The sequence below is a fragment of the Adelges cooleyi genome, unplaced genomic scaffold, assembly GCF_023614345.1.
Source record: "Adelges cooleyi isolate 19-005CV unplaced genomic scaffold, UGA_ACOO_1.1 ACOO_flye_CR_arks_rails_tigmint_CR_PRNA_574, whole genome shotgun sequence".
NCBI lineage: Eukaryota > Metazoa > Arthropoda > Insecta > Hemiptera > Adelgidae > Adelges > Adelges cooleyi.
Window position 1 is genome coordinate 4695724 of NW_026096268.1, and position 16164 is coordinate 4711887.

The window sequence follows — 16164 nt, forward strand, 5'->3', positions numbered from 1 at the left end:
AAGATAACACAAATTTAATTTACTTAGAACCTCTTTGAAAATTATAATCTCCTTGCCTTGACGCTGCCGGGTTAAAATCGTAGATAATTTACACTATTTATACTTTAGGTAATAGGTAATAGCATTGCGTACAATATATTGTAAATATATCAATGGTATAAGGTAGTAGGTACTAGGTAGCCTTCTCCACTCTCCAGTCTCTATACACAAACGCCATAGAAAAGAGATTTTCATTTGCCGTGTTCTGTGAATATTCGTTAGATGTTCATCATACCACAAATAATTAAAAAACACAAATCTCGGCATACAACGAATATTTACGCTTTTGATTCGGTTCTTGTCGAACAGTTATCCGAACGTTCACTAAACCACTACTTTATATTCGGTAAATTAAGCCGATGATGATAAAAAATAATGGTGTGCCGTGTGTGCATAGTCGCGAATAACGCACACACTGTGCTTATAGGATTGCGATGCTTCGTGTCATAGAAAAGATATATAATGTTGTTTCGTGTATAGTTTCGTGGTAGTGTACACTACGATAAATTTTTTTACTTCACTCGGCGCCACTACCGTGTCGCTGGATTTTTTTGGCAGTCGGCAGAGAATTGGAATAATATTAAAACACAGTCTATAATATATGACTGATGAATGTCAATTAGGACATTGTAGGCATTTTTTGTTACGTATCTAACCGTATCTAATATATCTGTATTACGGTATGCCGTATGCATAAGTTTCATTAATTAAATTAAATTATTAAATAAAATAATACAATTTATATCACCATGATTTATCACTATTTGTTACCACTTATGACCATTGACTTATTACCTAACAATGTTATCACTAGTGTTAACTGATAACGATTGCCGCCTGTTGGCTGTTGTTAGAATTTTCTCAAATTAAATTTGAGGAAAAAAGGGATACTATATTATGATTAATGAATGCTTTTCCAGATAAAATATTACGTGGATGACTCAGATATACCGTGTCAACAGTTGTTTGCCGACGTTTCGGACACTTTGTTAAGTCCATCTTCAGGGCTGCGATGGACACGAGTCACGACTGTTGAACTATTGACACTGATATATTTGAAAGTCATCCATGTGAAACGTACACTTCTTATGTCAAAAATTTGATAACATTTGTTCTGTTGTGATGGATTTAAAACTAAAAAGTTCTTTTACATCAAAAATACCTAACTATTTTACCTTTACCAGTAATGTCACAACATCACACGAGAAAAAAGACGATGGTTTAGTAGCAGACACTAAAAAACGTACCTTCGACCCTAAATTAAATTTTCTTCAGGTATGTTGTATAATATTATTCAATTAAGATAAGTTAATAAAATAATTTCATTCTTATTCTATAGTTTTTAAGGGAATTGGAAACTGTGATATTTTGTCTGTATAACAAACACACAACAAAACAATTTAAACCTATAAGCTTTTTCAAAAAAATTGACTTATTAGGACGGTATGATTTAAAATCTGGAAAAAAAATATTTTTTAGAGGTTTTGTGTGTAATAATTATTATTGAAATAATTCAGTAGATATCTTGCTATTTAAATGCTAAGAAATAAAAAATGGGTTTCCTTCTAAACCTAGTAAAGAGGCTATTGAAATAGATAAAAAATTAGACAATTCTAATTGAGAAACATTTATTAAAGGTTTTTAATATTGATATAATTTATCAACCCCATTTATATTATAATAAAATTAAAAATTATTCTGTAATAAAACTCTTGGGTTCAATTTTGAATATTTTTTAAATTCAATTTTTTCATATTGTTTGCTTTTGGTGTACTTTGATATAGGCATAGTATAATAAAATTCTGTAGAGAATGTAAGCTAATGCGGAAAATAAGTGACACTTTGAGCGTGAGACATAGAATATTTTTTGCTAACGCTACATTACTCTATTGTACGCAAAATAATTTTCTCTGGCTTGTTATTTCTTTTCTTCTGAAATAATATTTAAATTTTAGTTATTTATTTGAAATTTGCTTAATATGTAGTGCTTTTTTATTTTATATGTTATGTATATTAAAATGTATTGTTGGTAAATAATTTATTGTAACAATAGTATAATGTAAATTATTATGCTTAATATTGTATGTGGGCATTGGTTAACAATACATAAATGTACATTTAATAATACATTTATGTGTACATTAAGCAATGATGTGGGAAATGACCTAAATTGTTGATGTTATTATGTATAATATAATAGTATTTGTTTGTAAATAAATTCTTAACTGATTAACAAAAAACACAGGTAAGTGTAAATTTAACTAATTATTGTTTCTGTATACATTTAATCACTATAGTTTTTTTTATAGTTTTAGTTTTAAATAGGGCTCATTATTTACAATGTGTATGACATAGACACAGCTACTCGGACTAATTCAAACCAAAACCAGATAAGTGTTCCTAATTTGATAAAAATAAAAAATATATTGATTTTTACTGATTTATTTTAATCTTTACTATTTAGTTATTGTGAATAAACAATTTATGCACTAAATATCAGTGTTTATTAGAAAAATATTTATAGAAAACAAAAGGTAAAGGTACTGAGGACTTACAAAGGAGTTTTTGCAGTGCTCAGAGTTATTGGAAGCTAAACATTATTAATAAACAATAAATTAGTTATTTAATATTAACTATTTAATTATCTGTACCTTGCTTCACGTCAATTAGAATAAACATGATATTAAACCACTCTATAATTATGCCACTAGTCTTAATTATTAAGTAAATATTTATTTGTAGGCCGTAGGGTGTACTAAATAAAAATATAAAATGATGTAATATGTATATAATAAACTTGATAATTGTTAGTAAAAACAAATTATTAGTCCAGTAACAATGTCAGGTAAAAGAAAATTGTTAATAAGTTCAAATTTATGTTGTTTAAGTTATGTGATCTAGAAAATAGAAATGATTGATTATTGGCTGTAAGTTAAGATAGTACTTTATTTTTAATTTGTTTTTTAATAGTAATTTAACTGGCTTAAATTTACCATTGTCTATGTTAAATATTAATTATTTCTAATTTTTAAGTATTATTATTATTAAGTCGGCTCTTCTGCATAATTGGTGGGTTGCTATAAATTATAATAATTGTCTGTATTGTATAACTGTATGCTAATTATAAAAGTTAAATACAACTAGCTCCGCTATATAGTAAAGAAAATATTATCTAGTATCATTATTCTTATGAGGACGTTTACTCCCTATTTATTAAGGCAATTTTTTGTAAAATCTTAAGTTAAGGCTTAAACTGTAATTTGTAATTATTAGTTTAACAAATAAAACTGTTTTGGCTAAATCATTTTCTGATTATCACAGCATCCTTGACAGAGATTTAAAACTTTTTTTTATCTAAACATAGCTTGAAAAATGTAAAAACACCTATTGAAAGATCAAAAGATGATACAATTTTACATAAAACGACGTATAAAATGTTCATTTTTTAGCTACTTGACGTTAATAAAACGTATTTTTTTAAAACGATGACATCTTTTTTTCTAAGAAATATTTTAAAAAAAAGATACAACATTGTCTCTAAAATATCGTTATCTTCCATTTTAGGTGAATTTGCCTAAAGTCCGTCATGGCCGAATAACACGCGTAATTTCGCGTAGTAGGGTTTTACGCTAGAAATTTGGGTGTATTACGTACTCACAATAGTTGTATTATCGGTTGTGATTTGTATAGTTAGATGGAGCTAGCTATATGTCTGTAGTATTTTATATTTTTATAGTGTCGGCTGCGTGCTTGATAAGTCCATCTTGATAATTATCACATATCTCAAGATAATATATGTTCGTATAATCTGTTTTATGTAAAGCAATTAACATAAAAACTATTAGAAATTGTATATGTAAATTTTAGTATTCATAAAAATATTGTAATATCATGTTTAATAAAGATACATTTTTAATAAATATTGTTTGTTTATTTACTACAGCACTCTCAATGATTAACCGGTGATTCACCTCAAACCGACAAAATGAGTGGATCACTTTAGGTTGATCACTGTGTAGTGTTTAATTATGTAAAATAAATTATATAAACAACAAAGTATTATTATAACTGAGAGTAATAAATAAGCTCTCCCAAAAAAAAACACTTCGTCGTGAATGTGAAAATATTATATATGTGTACAATGATGGCAATATAGGCATTGTGTTTATAATCGGGTTATTAAATGTCTGCGAATAGTAATAATCCAGCACACTAAACAAAGCACCGTCTAAACTAAGTACTGTAACAAGTTAGCAAAGATGAGATTATCAATTTTAAGCAATTATTAATCCTGAAAGTGATTTCATCACTGTTGAATGCTTTCATGCGAGTCGACGGATAGTAAGAAACGAGTAGTTAAAAAACCAGTTGAGGAAAAAAGTGAGGTGGATAACTAACCAGTAAAACCAAATACAATAAAATATTAGCACTAACGATGTACATCTAAAACCAATGAAAACATTATTAACCTTCTCACCATGAAGGGGTGGAAGCTTATTTTTTATTTCGCTTTTTTAGGGTTGAAAAATAGACTCAAGGCAGATTTAATGAGTATCTCAAAATTTACATACTTAAAAATTGCACGTCAATAAGGGGCCAACATTTAATAACGTAAATCCAGTGGATGAAATTACTTTTCAAATTATACTAACATCTCTAGACTTAAAAAAAAGTCGATCCAAGGAGAAAATAGCCGATAGGGCACTATATTCTTTCTAATGGCTAATAGTCCTATCGATATGTTAGGTTTTAATTACCCTTAGTAGTATAATTGTAATTAAAAATAATTATTTGGGGTGTTAAAAAAATTTTAAAAATGTAACAAGAATCATTAATATTTTGTTTTACTGCAATATTTTTTTTGGTATCAATAAAAAGTTTTACCACAATTTTTTTTACTATAAAAAATAGACTATACAGTTAAAAAACTATTACGTTGGCTACTACCTACTATGCAAAGTATACGAATTTATTTACTTCTGGTTAGGATGAACAAGAATATGCAATCAAAAGGATAAAAACGCTTTCTTATAGCTTCATATTAGATGACCTTTCTTATTAAGGTTGATCATAATTTAAATTGTAATAAATTATCTTATTAATATATAGCTCTTTAATCTGTATTGATTTTTGTGATAAAAATAAAGAGACAATTATTTATAATTATACTTTATATGCAGTAACACAAATACCAATTCTGGCTACTAAGTCGGCTACCAGCATAAGAGCTCCTAGAATAAAGTCATTAACCAATGTACTTACTACAGTCTACACATTCTTCCCGCAGCCGTGGTATATTGTGTATTAATTTTCTGCACTAATAACATTCAGAACTGCGTAGTGGTGTGTTTGCAATTTGTGTTGATTTGACTGTATAGTGTTGTCAAATATATTTTAATTATTAATCATTTAACACAGTCGTCGTGATGAATGGTAATTACTAATTAGATAAATGGAATAAATATTGCAATAACCAGAAAAAAAATTTGAAATTCATAATGGAAGAGGACAAATTCAGTTCAGTAAGTTTGTTGGCAATCGACTCAGCACTGATAAAAACTGTCGACTATGAAGATTTTAAAGACCATTTTCATGTTGAAAGCCAGAAATCACGTCGAGTACCAGTAAGTTGATGCAAATAGTGATTTTGTTTTCACTTTTTAATTAATTAAACCTAAGTCATTTTCTTTAGAACTCATATTCCTTTAAATATAAAAACACAATTTTACTATTATAGAGATAACTGCTTTTAACAATTATAACTTACAGACTTGAATAAACAGTGGGTACATTTTTATTTTTACAAAAAATGACTTGCTTTAAAACACGAATCTACTAAAAAATCAATAGTTATCAAGTTAAGTAAAATGTCTTGATTATTTTCTGGCAACGCCACGTTACTAATTTGTTTTCATTAAATTTAATTGATACTAATTAGCTAAATGTTTACTTGTTTGAGTCGCAAAATTATTATTTAAAGTTAAAATATACCTATTCCCAATCAAGAGTTCTGGAAACTGCAATAATTATTTTGAAATGAGTTACTATGTATATTACTTGCGTCAAAGCTAAAAATTTTAATTAGTGAGAGAAGAATGGATTGAGCGTTGATGTAATATTAAGCATTACAATTTCTCCCTCCCAAACTTAAAAATAAATCACAGGAGAAATATGCATTTCAATCTGACATCGTTAAATATTTCAATAAATCGTCGCATAGCTTGCAATATATGTTACTGAGCTATATATAATTAATTACCGTATGTTATGCAAAATATATGCAATATAATTTATATGTCAAAGTTCCAATGTTTTAATATTAGGAATGTATACGGATACACTTATTAAAAATGAAAACTACTCTACCTCGACTGCAAGTATTGTCGATTCTTTTGATACAATAATAATCAATACAAAATATCAATTGATATTTTGAGCCGTCCTTAATTAAATATTTCAATTGCACAGATTTAAACAAATGCCGGCTCGACGCGCATCGTTTATTATTGCGTTTGTTATATTGTGTGTTGTGGTATGCTGACCTTCACTGGATCGTCAATGTAATAATATTATGTTTAGTGTGGATACTATTTTCCCCCCGTCAAATCGCTAAGTCTACATACTGTTGATACCTGCAGAAGTACCGAGGAGTCCCGAGTCACCAGTCTGGTGAATGCACGCGCCAAGTGTGCGCCGACAAGCGTGCCTACTACGCATTTTTGTGCTGACACGTTTCAGCTTGCGATATTGACATAGTAGATATTCATTACATTTAATAACTATTGCACTTGTAAATATATAAAACCGAATAATGAATCATTTTTAATTCCATACAGTCGTAATGTTACCATATCAGATCGTACGTTTGTGTTTATATTAAGTGATAACAATTACCAATTTTATTAATTTGTTTTCCAACTAAAACTAAAGACCTAGTTGTTGTAAAGAAATCATGGTAAGTTCATACACATAATGTTCAGTAAAAAAAATATAGTAATGATTATTTATTTATTATTAATACACGTATAAAATCTTATAGTTTGTTTGAAAATTATAAAAATCAATAATCGAAAAGATGATTTAGCGGTTTTTTAAACGTCTATATTTGTGCAAAAAAAGTTATTCCTAAATTACGTTTTCTATAAAATAAATATGCTCAATATATTTATATTGAGTAAACTGTATAAAACGTATATCTGTATCTTGGTATTTAAAATATACATTAGTATTCATTTTTTTAAATAGCTTAATGTACCAGTAGATACTGGATTATTTTTAAACACTAACCGTGGTTTTTGTCAACGTAATATTTTTAATAAAAAAATATTTAATAACATTTAATTTAATTGTATATTAAAAGTTGCGGAACGTTAAAACCGGTGGCCATGGATTTGCTAAATTGCCCATTATTTAATGGTGTTTACTTTAATCCAACGGTATTGAATGCTCCTCCAAATAATTAGTTTAATCGTTTGAAATGAATAAAAGAATAAAAATATAATATAAATGTACCTATGTTGTTTTATTTATTCTCAAACCTTATCGAGAACGGCATTTTTTTTTAAATTTAATACAAAGCTACAATTGTAAAAAATGTATACATTTATTTTTTGACCTGATTTAACAGCTTTGTGTTTTTTTTTTTTTTAAAGAAATACAAATTATGATATATTTAACGAAATATCTTGGTTATTTGTATGTTTTATTTCGATACGAGGCTTAGAAGTTATTGGCAATAATGTGTTTTCTTATCATGGCGAGATTTAAAATTTGCATAACTTAAAGTTAAAATCTAAATAGATGAAATGTATACAAAGAAATTTAAATTAAGTATAATGTCCACTTTTTTTTCAAATAATGCAAGTTTAAAAATTACGAAACAATTTCTCAATAGGTTGATAAAAAAACGGGTTTTAAGAAAATTGTTATTCCATATAACATTCGAAACTTTTGTTATCTACATAATTATTCTTCTCTAATATCTGAAAAATCTCATATTTTGTTTAAAATCTAACCCCACCTTTCCTTTAGAAAATTTCTTATAGGGTGTTTCAGGAATTCAAGCTGATAGTAGGCGTTATTGTCAGCCTAAATTTTGCCTTTAATAATCTTTATACCTATTGTACAAAAATAACTAAATAAAACAGAATCGAGACTCTTACTTGTTTGTTATGGATATGATTAGAAATAATTTGGGTACAATAAATTGGAGACATTTGGTATCAAATCTCATTCGAGAAACTATATATATATAGGTTATCTATAATAACTATGTAAAGGTTTGAATTTTTCTAACTAAATACAAGTACAGATTAGTAGAAATGCTATTGGAGGTAAAAATGAACTGAATACAGTCAGGTTATTTATCCATGTAAATGTTCAAAAATACTTGAGACCTTAGACGGAACCACTTTAATATAGGTGTATAGGTGTTATTTTATATATAAGATGTTTTACAATATCTTTACTACTTTACATTACAGCTCGTAGGTATTGTCTTTGATAGATAAGATCAACTAATAAATAAGTGTTCACGTGTTAACTATGATAAATTGTTTAAATGTGGTAGTTGTTGAATTAGTAATCATTATATATATCTATATATATATCATTTGTACTACTAGATATAAAATGTACAAGTAGCTTAGGTAGACTATACGTGCTGAAGCTGTATATATATAAATGTCGTCTGTCATGCTAACAATGTAATCACTTTACATACTGCATTTAATACATATGCATATCTAATTATAACAAATTTCGTTTACTATACTTATTACTTAAGTGTAGCTTAACTAAGTTCACTTTATGTATTTTCGGCAACTCTTGTTAAATATTTAAATATTTTTTTCTATTATAAATATATAGACATACATAAGTAAGTAGGTATACAAGTTTTCACGGACCGTTGTGTACACGTTCTTCTAATCTTCCAATTTATATAATATAGTAGAATATATATTAATAATATATATAAGACTTTCACACACGGCATTCTTTTCAATTTTACCCTGTGAAATATTTATTTAATATATTATAATTATTATTATTGTTTTCAGAAATTTGTAACGCGATTAGCCTACTGAAAATAACCTTGAGATCTTTGCAGCAGAATACCCCGCGGAATTATTACATGACACATAACTATTGGCTATAATATTGTGTTTTCACAAGTTTCATAATATGCATTTGAATATTTATACATTTAATGTATTGACATAATATTTACTTGCATAAAACATTTGTTATTATCCAATAATATCTATTTAGTCAAATTTTAAGAGAAACTAAAAAAAATGTATTTTATTGGTTGAAGGCACGCCTTCAAATTAATAATTTAGAACAACTGTGCAGATGTCTTTTTTTGTTAATTTATAGTTAGTTCTTATAACTAAAATATTTCATAGAACTTAAAGATTTAACATATTAAGCTAATTAAAATTAGGTCACTTTGTTTAGGCAATGGTCCTTGGATACATGAAGACGTAATGGATAGTTAAATAATAGTATTTCTGCCGCAATAATAATTTATTTGTTTTCTTATTTCCTTATACTATCGCTGCTACGATCTACTTACCTGTTTCGTTATTTGAAGTGTTTCTCCTCTACAATATTACGACATTATCTTGGCCGATATTAATTCTAGGTACTCTTGAGTCTTGAGATTAATTCCTAGTGATTTGGCAAACAATTGATTAAATTCTCAAAAGCAGTCGGCATCTAGCGACTGTCGAATTATTGTCATCGTTGCAACGTATGAATTAAGTAGATATTGAAAGTAAGTTTCTCTTTTTGACTGGGTCATGAAAGTATTGTTCATTGGATGTGCAAACCGGTTTACAATAAATCATTGCAAAATGTCAAGAGCAAAAATTGATCTTGAGTGAAATACCTACCAACCTATCGTATTATAGAACATAAACTATCTATTTATAAATTAATCTAGTTTAATTAATTTCTCTATTATTGTTACTTTGCAACCATAAAAAATGTCAAGTTTTCCACAAATGTGACTCGAGTATATAATTATACTTATTAATATAATTGGTGTACATTATCTTAACAGTTGACACGACCAAAATAATTAACAAATATTTACTATATGGTTATTTGTATTTTGGCTTTTAAGGACACAGTATGAGTGTATGACACTTAATATTTAAGTACTAAAAATGCGCCTAAAATATAAAAGAATTTACCGTTTTTCACCAAATATATTTAGTTGTGTGATTTAATTTAATTTAAATTACGTGCGTCAAATTTTAGTAACGCTTGAACGTGTTTTATAATGCTAACATTTTCGGAGATTTTCAAATGGGCGAGAAGTAAAAATTACCTTTTTATGTTACTAATAATCTAATCTGTGCTAATAATAAGTGTAAACAATACATATTGATGGAGTGTAACGATAACATCAGATAAGATTGCATGGAAAGCTTATAAGAATGGTCAGAGAATGCGTAGTAAGATTATTTTAAAGTGAATTTTTGACGAATTATCAAAGAACTTAATTTAGGTAAAATTATTGAAAATATTGTTTGTACACTCAACGACATACATAGATACATCAATTTTAAAACTTATAATCTTGTTTGTATTAAGTACCGTTTTTGACTGTCAAACAATAAATCGCTAGATAATATAATACCGTTTGTTCACTTCGATATTCTCACATTTAAGTTTCTTAATTTTTAAGCAAGTCTTTCTACTAAAATTCTTTTTAATTTGATTTTCGTTGTTATTGTCATTAAACTTATACGAAAAACGACGAGAAAAGCAATTTGGCGTTGATAAAATAAACTATTCATAATAGTTATTAAAATTATCCATTAGCAATGTTATACGTATAAGTCTAACTACTTGGTAACCTCATGTATATTATTTTTTTTTTTTTTACAGGCTTATCCTAAATCAGTATGGTTTATTATTTGTAACGAATTTTGTGAACGATTTTCTTATTACGGCTTACGAAGTATGTATCATAATATATTATGCTTATTATATTTTAAAGTTACAAACGTTTTGAAATTAAATAAATACAAAATAATAATGTTTTGATTCAAAAATATTACAGCTGTTTTGGTATTATATCTAACATCTATACTGCAATATGACGCAGACAAAGCTACCATCATATATCACATGACAGTTTTTTTGGCCTATTTTTCCCCATTATTTGGCGCTATACTGTCGGATTCATACCTTGGAAAATTCAAGTATGCGATTAATATTTTAACCGTAATTTTCTAATTACAAATACTAAATAAGTGTGCATACCTGTTTATTTTACCTATTTATTGTAGGACTATCCTGTATCTATCAATTGTATACGCAATAGGAAATTTAGTTGTGACGGGGGCGTCTATGGCAAGTTGTTTCAGTTTGTTAAATCAGAGGTAAAAATAAAAGCTATTTTAAGTTCTATTACCGTTGGAAAGAACAATATGTTTAACTAAATAAAACTAAAAAAATGTTATGTTTTACAATATAAAATTATATTTAAGTAATTGAACATATTTTAATAAATAATATTCCAGAGACATTTAATTTTACTTCGCCAATAAAATGGTAATGTTTAGAGGTATCCCTGTTTTAGTTTAAAAACAAGCCCGGATAATATTCGTTATAAAAATGAATCAACATTTACTTTTTAAGATTCTTTTAAAAATTTGAGATATCAAATATATTTTTTTAGGAACCTTGCATTGCTGGGGCTGATTTTAATTTCTATTGGTACAGGAGGTATCAAGCCATGTGTATCATCATTTGGAGGTGATCAATTTGTACTCCCGGCTCAGGAAATTTATCTTCAAAAATTCTTTTCAATATTTTACTTCTCAATCAATGCTGGTGCCTTAATATCAACTTCAATAACTCCAGAACTTCGGAAAGATGTCCAATGCTTTGGACGAGATTCGTGTTATCCCTTAGCTTTTGGTTTACCTGCAGTACTGATGGTAGTTTCAACTAGTAAGTATAGTAATAATAGTGTAATTTTTTTTAAAGAAATATCAACAATATTTTAACAATGTTTAAACTTTAAATTATACTAAAATATACATTTTCGATTAATTTGAATTTAAATTACAAAAAAAATATTTTAAGACGTTGTAATCGGTATTTCACACTTGCAATTTTTTTTCCAGTTTTTGTTTTTATATATTTTTAAAGTTGTTAAAAATATTTTAATTTATGTCTCTTTTATTCATGAACATATCAAGTTTGTAAAAAAAAAAAATGTATAAATTATAAGCAAGAACAAAGTTTTTTGACATGTAACCAGTATTTCTAATTAACCAAATTTTATTTAAGTAAAAGTTGACCATCAAAAATTTGTTTTAAATATTTAAGTTTAAGTCTCATTCGCACATAGTTTATCGTTTAGGCATTCCATTATTAATGGTTTGATAGGTAATTAATAACAAAATGTTAGATTTATTATACTCATCAGCTTTTATTTGTTTTGAATTCTCAATTATATAGTCGTATTCATAAGCGGTAAGCGATTATACAAGATCAAAAAACCAGAATCCAACGTCATTGTGATGGCTTCAAAATGTATTTATGTAAGTATTATTATTGATCTCAATATGTACAGATACGCGATGTAATTAACATGAACGGCTAACGCACCTATGCAGGATTCCCGCCGTCAATAGATGCACCTTTATTATAGTTTATGGACGTGCGGTAAAGTACGACGAGTACCTCTGCTGACGTCGGGAATCTTGCATATATGCCGTATGCGTTCTTTTAAATAGTACCGCTTATCTGTATATTTTAAAACCAATGGTATTATATTTTAAAGAAATATCAGGGAAATCTAAGAAAGTCTGTAATGGATTTAGCTTCGACGCAAAGCTGAGAAGGAATTAGTTATTTTATGTTTTAAACACATTTATTCTTAAAAGACATTTTGTTTCATTTTTCTTAATTATAATATTAATATAATTTTGGTGTGTATTACTTTGACGTATACTTGGACTAAATCCTGGTATCACACTATTTTTAGACTTCATTGTATTTACTTATTGTTTAACATTTTTTTGAAATTATTTTTTTTTTAGAGTGCATTAAAAAATAAAATCAAACTAGCTTCAGATAGTAGTAAAAAAGACAACTGGTTGGATTACGCCGACAGCAATATATACTCAGAAAGTGAAATTGCAGACGTACGATCAGCTCTAAACGTAATATATTTATTCATACCGTTTCCATTTTTCTGGGCATTATTTGATCAACAAGTAAGTAAATCACTTAAATAATAAATACATAATATTTGTGTCTTAATTACTACAGAATTAAAATAATATTTTCCATTGAAAGAAAGAAATTCTTATGGAGCCTTTGGCCCAACGCTTTTTATTAAACTACATCATTTCCACCTCTTCCCTAAAAAATTAATATCTCAGTCACACTCTTTTACATAACAAAAGCCATATTCATGTCATGAACAAAACAACTGTAATACAAATCCTGTATTTCTACTTTCTCATTTTTATTAAACAGAAACTATTAAATTTTCAAATTTTTATAAGACTAAAACTATTTGTTATGGTAAAAAAAAATAAAAAATGAGATTTCAAAGTTTATACAAATATTTAAAAAGTATAGCATTGATTTTTAAACGAATAAAAGGAATTATGATGCGTGAATCGTAAATTTGTTTAATTGGTTTTTCCTTATTTTGTTCTAATATTAGGGTTCACGATGGACATTGCAAGCGACGCTAATGAATGGTAGATTTGACTTCCTTAAGTGGACAATGAAACCCGATCAAATGCAAGTTGTCAACCCACTATTAGTTTTATTTTTCATCCCTTTATTTGAAACCGCTGTTTATCCTTTGCTAAAAAAGATCGGTATCCGGAAGCCATTGCAAAAAATTACATTGGGCGGAGTTTTGGCTGCTATTGCTTTTGTATGCTCCGCTATTTTACAGTTCAATATTATTGTAAGTACATGAGTTTCCAGTATGTGTTTTAAAACGTCGTTTTTGATATCTGAATAACTCCGAACACATGATATTTTCTAAATATTAATTGATATTGCTTTATACTTAGGGTGGAACCACGGAGATATCGACGGGAGAAAGTAGACTGATAATATTTAATGGATTTAACTGCAATGTGAAAATGAATTCTACACAATTACCTATTCTTGATGTTATTAAGCCTTTGGATATGATAGATATTAAATATGAACTTGCTTCTAATGAAAAAGTCATACCAGTAAACTTCACGTTTGATAAGTCATGCTCCTCCAAAAATTTGCCGGAAACATTTTCAGGAGAGGTGGTAGTCACTGAAGAAAAGGTTTAGTACCATTTTTTTTACTTATATGGTTGAAATATATGTCCATGAACATTGTCTGACATGCTACAGGAGTCGTTATACTTTTTAAGTAGTACCGGTGATAAAATCGAATTGAAGAGAATTAACAAAGACCATAATATGTCAAAACGGAAAAATGGTAACCCAATAATCAAGTAAAGATAATATTTTATATTATGTTGATGTTTTTTTTAACAAAAACCGGTCAATAAACTATTTTTTATTTTTTTTATAAAATGTATAGTGTGTTGTACAGCGAAAATCTGTCAAATAAAGTTGTTACTCTGCATAATATAGAGAGTAAATCGTCACATGTAGACATTACTCTAACATCATTCACGGAAGTAAAGGAATTACCATACGGAAAGTGAGTCGAATTGAATAAATCAAAATAACATCATCCATGTGACATAAAATGGACTTAAGGAATGATTTATGTTTGATAATTTTATGTATTCTGAACAATTTGTGCATTTTTATAAAAGATACGAAGTATTTCTTGAAGGCCAAAGACTTCCCACAGATGTATATTTATTACCATCAAGTGTGAATACTCTTATAATAGAACAAAACTCTACGAATGTTGTAAGTATGCGGATATTTTTTTTAAATTCACATTTCGAATTATATTTAGCTTTATTCTCATAGTTGTAAGTATTGGTCCATAACAATTTTTATCGATTTTAGAGTGACAATTTAGTGGTTTTGGAAGAAGGTAATTATATTCACATTCTATGGCAACTTCCACAGATTATTCTTATGTCAGCTGCAGAAATAATGTTTTCGATCACTGGTCTAGAATTCTCATTTACACAAGTAAATATTTTTTTGATATTTTTTGTATGTTATTTTTTTTTTTGTAATCGTGAGCGTTTTTTTTCTTATCATTAAGGCGCCAGTTAGCATGAAATCATTATTAGCTGCTGTAAACCTATTAACAGTGTCACTAGGCAATTTAATCGTGGTGTTCGTGTCTGAAGTTCGATTTTTCGAAAATCAAGTATGTATATTATAATAATCATTCGTCGTTGACTACAGTCATTTGAGTCGTTTTTAATTAAAACTAGTTCAAAATCGAGTAAACATTTCTAAACCGGAGTTGTGAAAACTTGATCCTTAAATGCCAAACACTACTGTTTATGTTATTATCAGTTAAATATTAAAATAGTACATAGATAGTATAAAATCATTAAATTATAGTCTATAGAATTTTGGTATATTATTAAAAACAAGCAGAATATATGAATAATTTGTTTGCAAGTATTATATCATGTATACAACGGTTTTATGTACTAAATATTTTTACTCAAACATTGGTATCATAATTAAGTTGTACATTTTAACACAGTATTTTTTTTTAGGCTCACGAGTACCTTCTGTTTGCTGGATTAATGATCTGTGACATGGTAGTATTCGCATTTATGGGTTTGAAATACAAGTATAAAACTTTTAGCAGTGAAAGTGTAGCTGATGACGCCCCACGCGAAGAAAATAAACAATGTTGATATGCTTTTTGACCTTTTACCAGTTTAGCTTAACAATTAAGTAGAGTTTAATAAAACTAAATTATTTAAATCATAAGCCAAACTGACGAGAACGACCAGTGTATTATTTTATTTGTTAATTGTCTACCAGTAAAATTAGTGTAATTGATGTTTTAAAATTGTATTTATTGATATGTTCCATGTATTTTTCATGAACATCATTACTTTATTTTTTATTATATTTTATGTGTTATTAGCTAAATGTACAAGTATGTAGTTATAATAAAGTTTATAAACTATGATTATTA

General features: G+C 27.6%; 1 protein-coding gene across 4 annotated transcripts; it reads left to right on the plus strand.

Annotated features, from left to right (window-relative positions):
- Positions 1–909: 909 nt before the first annotated feature.
- Positions 910–16164, plus strand: LOC126843392 (peptide transporter family 1-like). 4 transcript variants are annotated; one of them, XM_050580908.1, is made up of 16 exons: positions 6661–6794; positions 6876–6994; positions 10939–11011; positions 11114–11255; positions 11343–11435; positions 11735–12009; positions 12523–12605; positions 13107–13283; positions 13742–13993; positions 14103–14354; positions 14424–14527; positions 14617–14739; positions 14858–14957; positions 15060–15188; positions 15265–15372; positions 15734–16164. In XM_050580908.1, exons 2-16 carry the CDS (start codon positions 6992–6994, stop codon positions 15875–15877), a joined length of 2058 nt encoding a protein of 685 aa, XP_050436865.1. In that variant the 5' UTR covers positions 6661–6794; positions 6876–6991; the 3' UTR covers positions 15878–16164. The 4 variants fall into 4 exon arrangements, with proteins under 4 accessions (XP_050436862.1, XP_050436863.1, XP_050436865.1 ...); XM_050580905.1 differs by lacking the exons at positions 6661–6794; positions 6876–6994 and adding an exon at positions 910–1314; XM_050580906.1 differs by lacking the exons at positions 6661–6794; positions 6876–6994 and adding an exon at positions 5374–5663.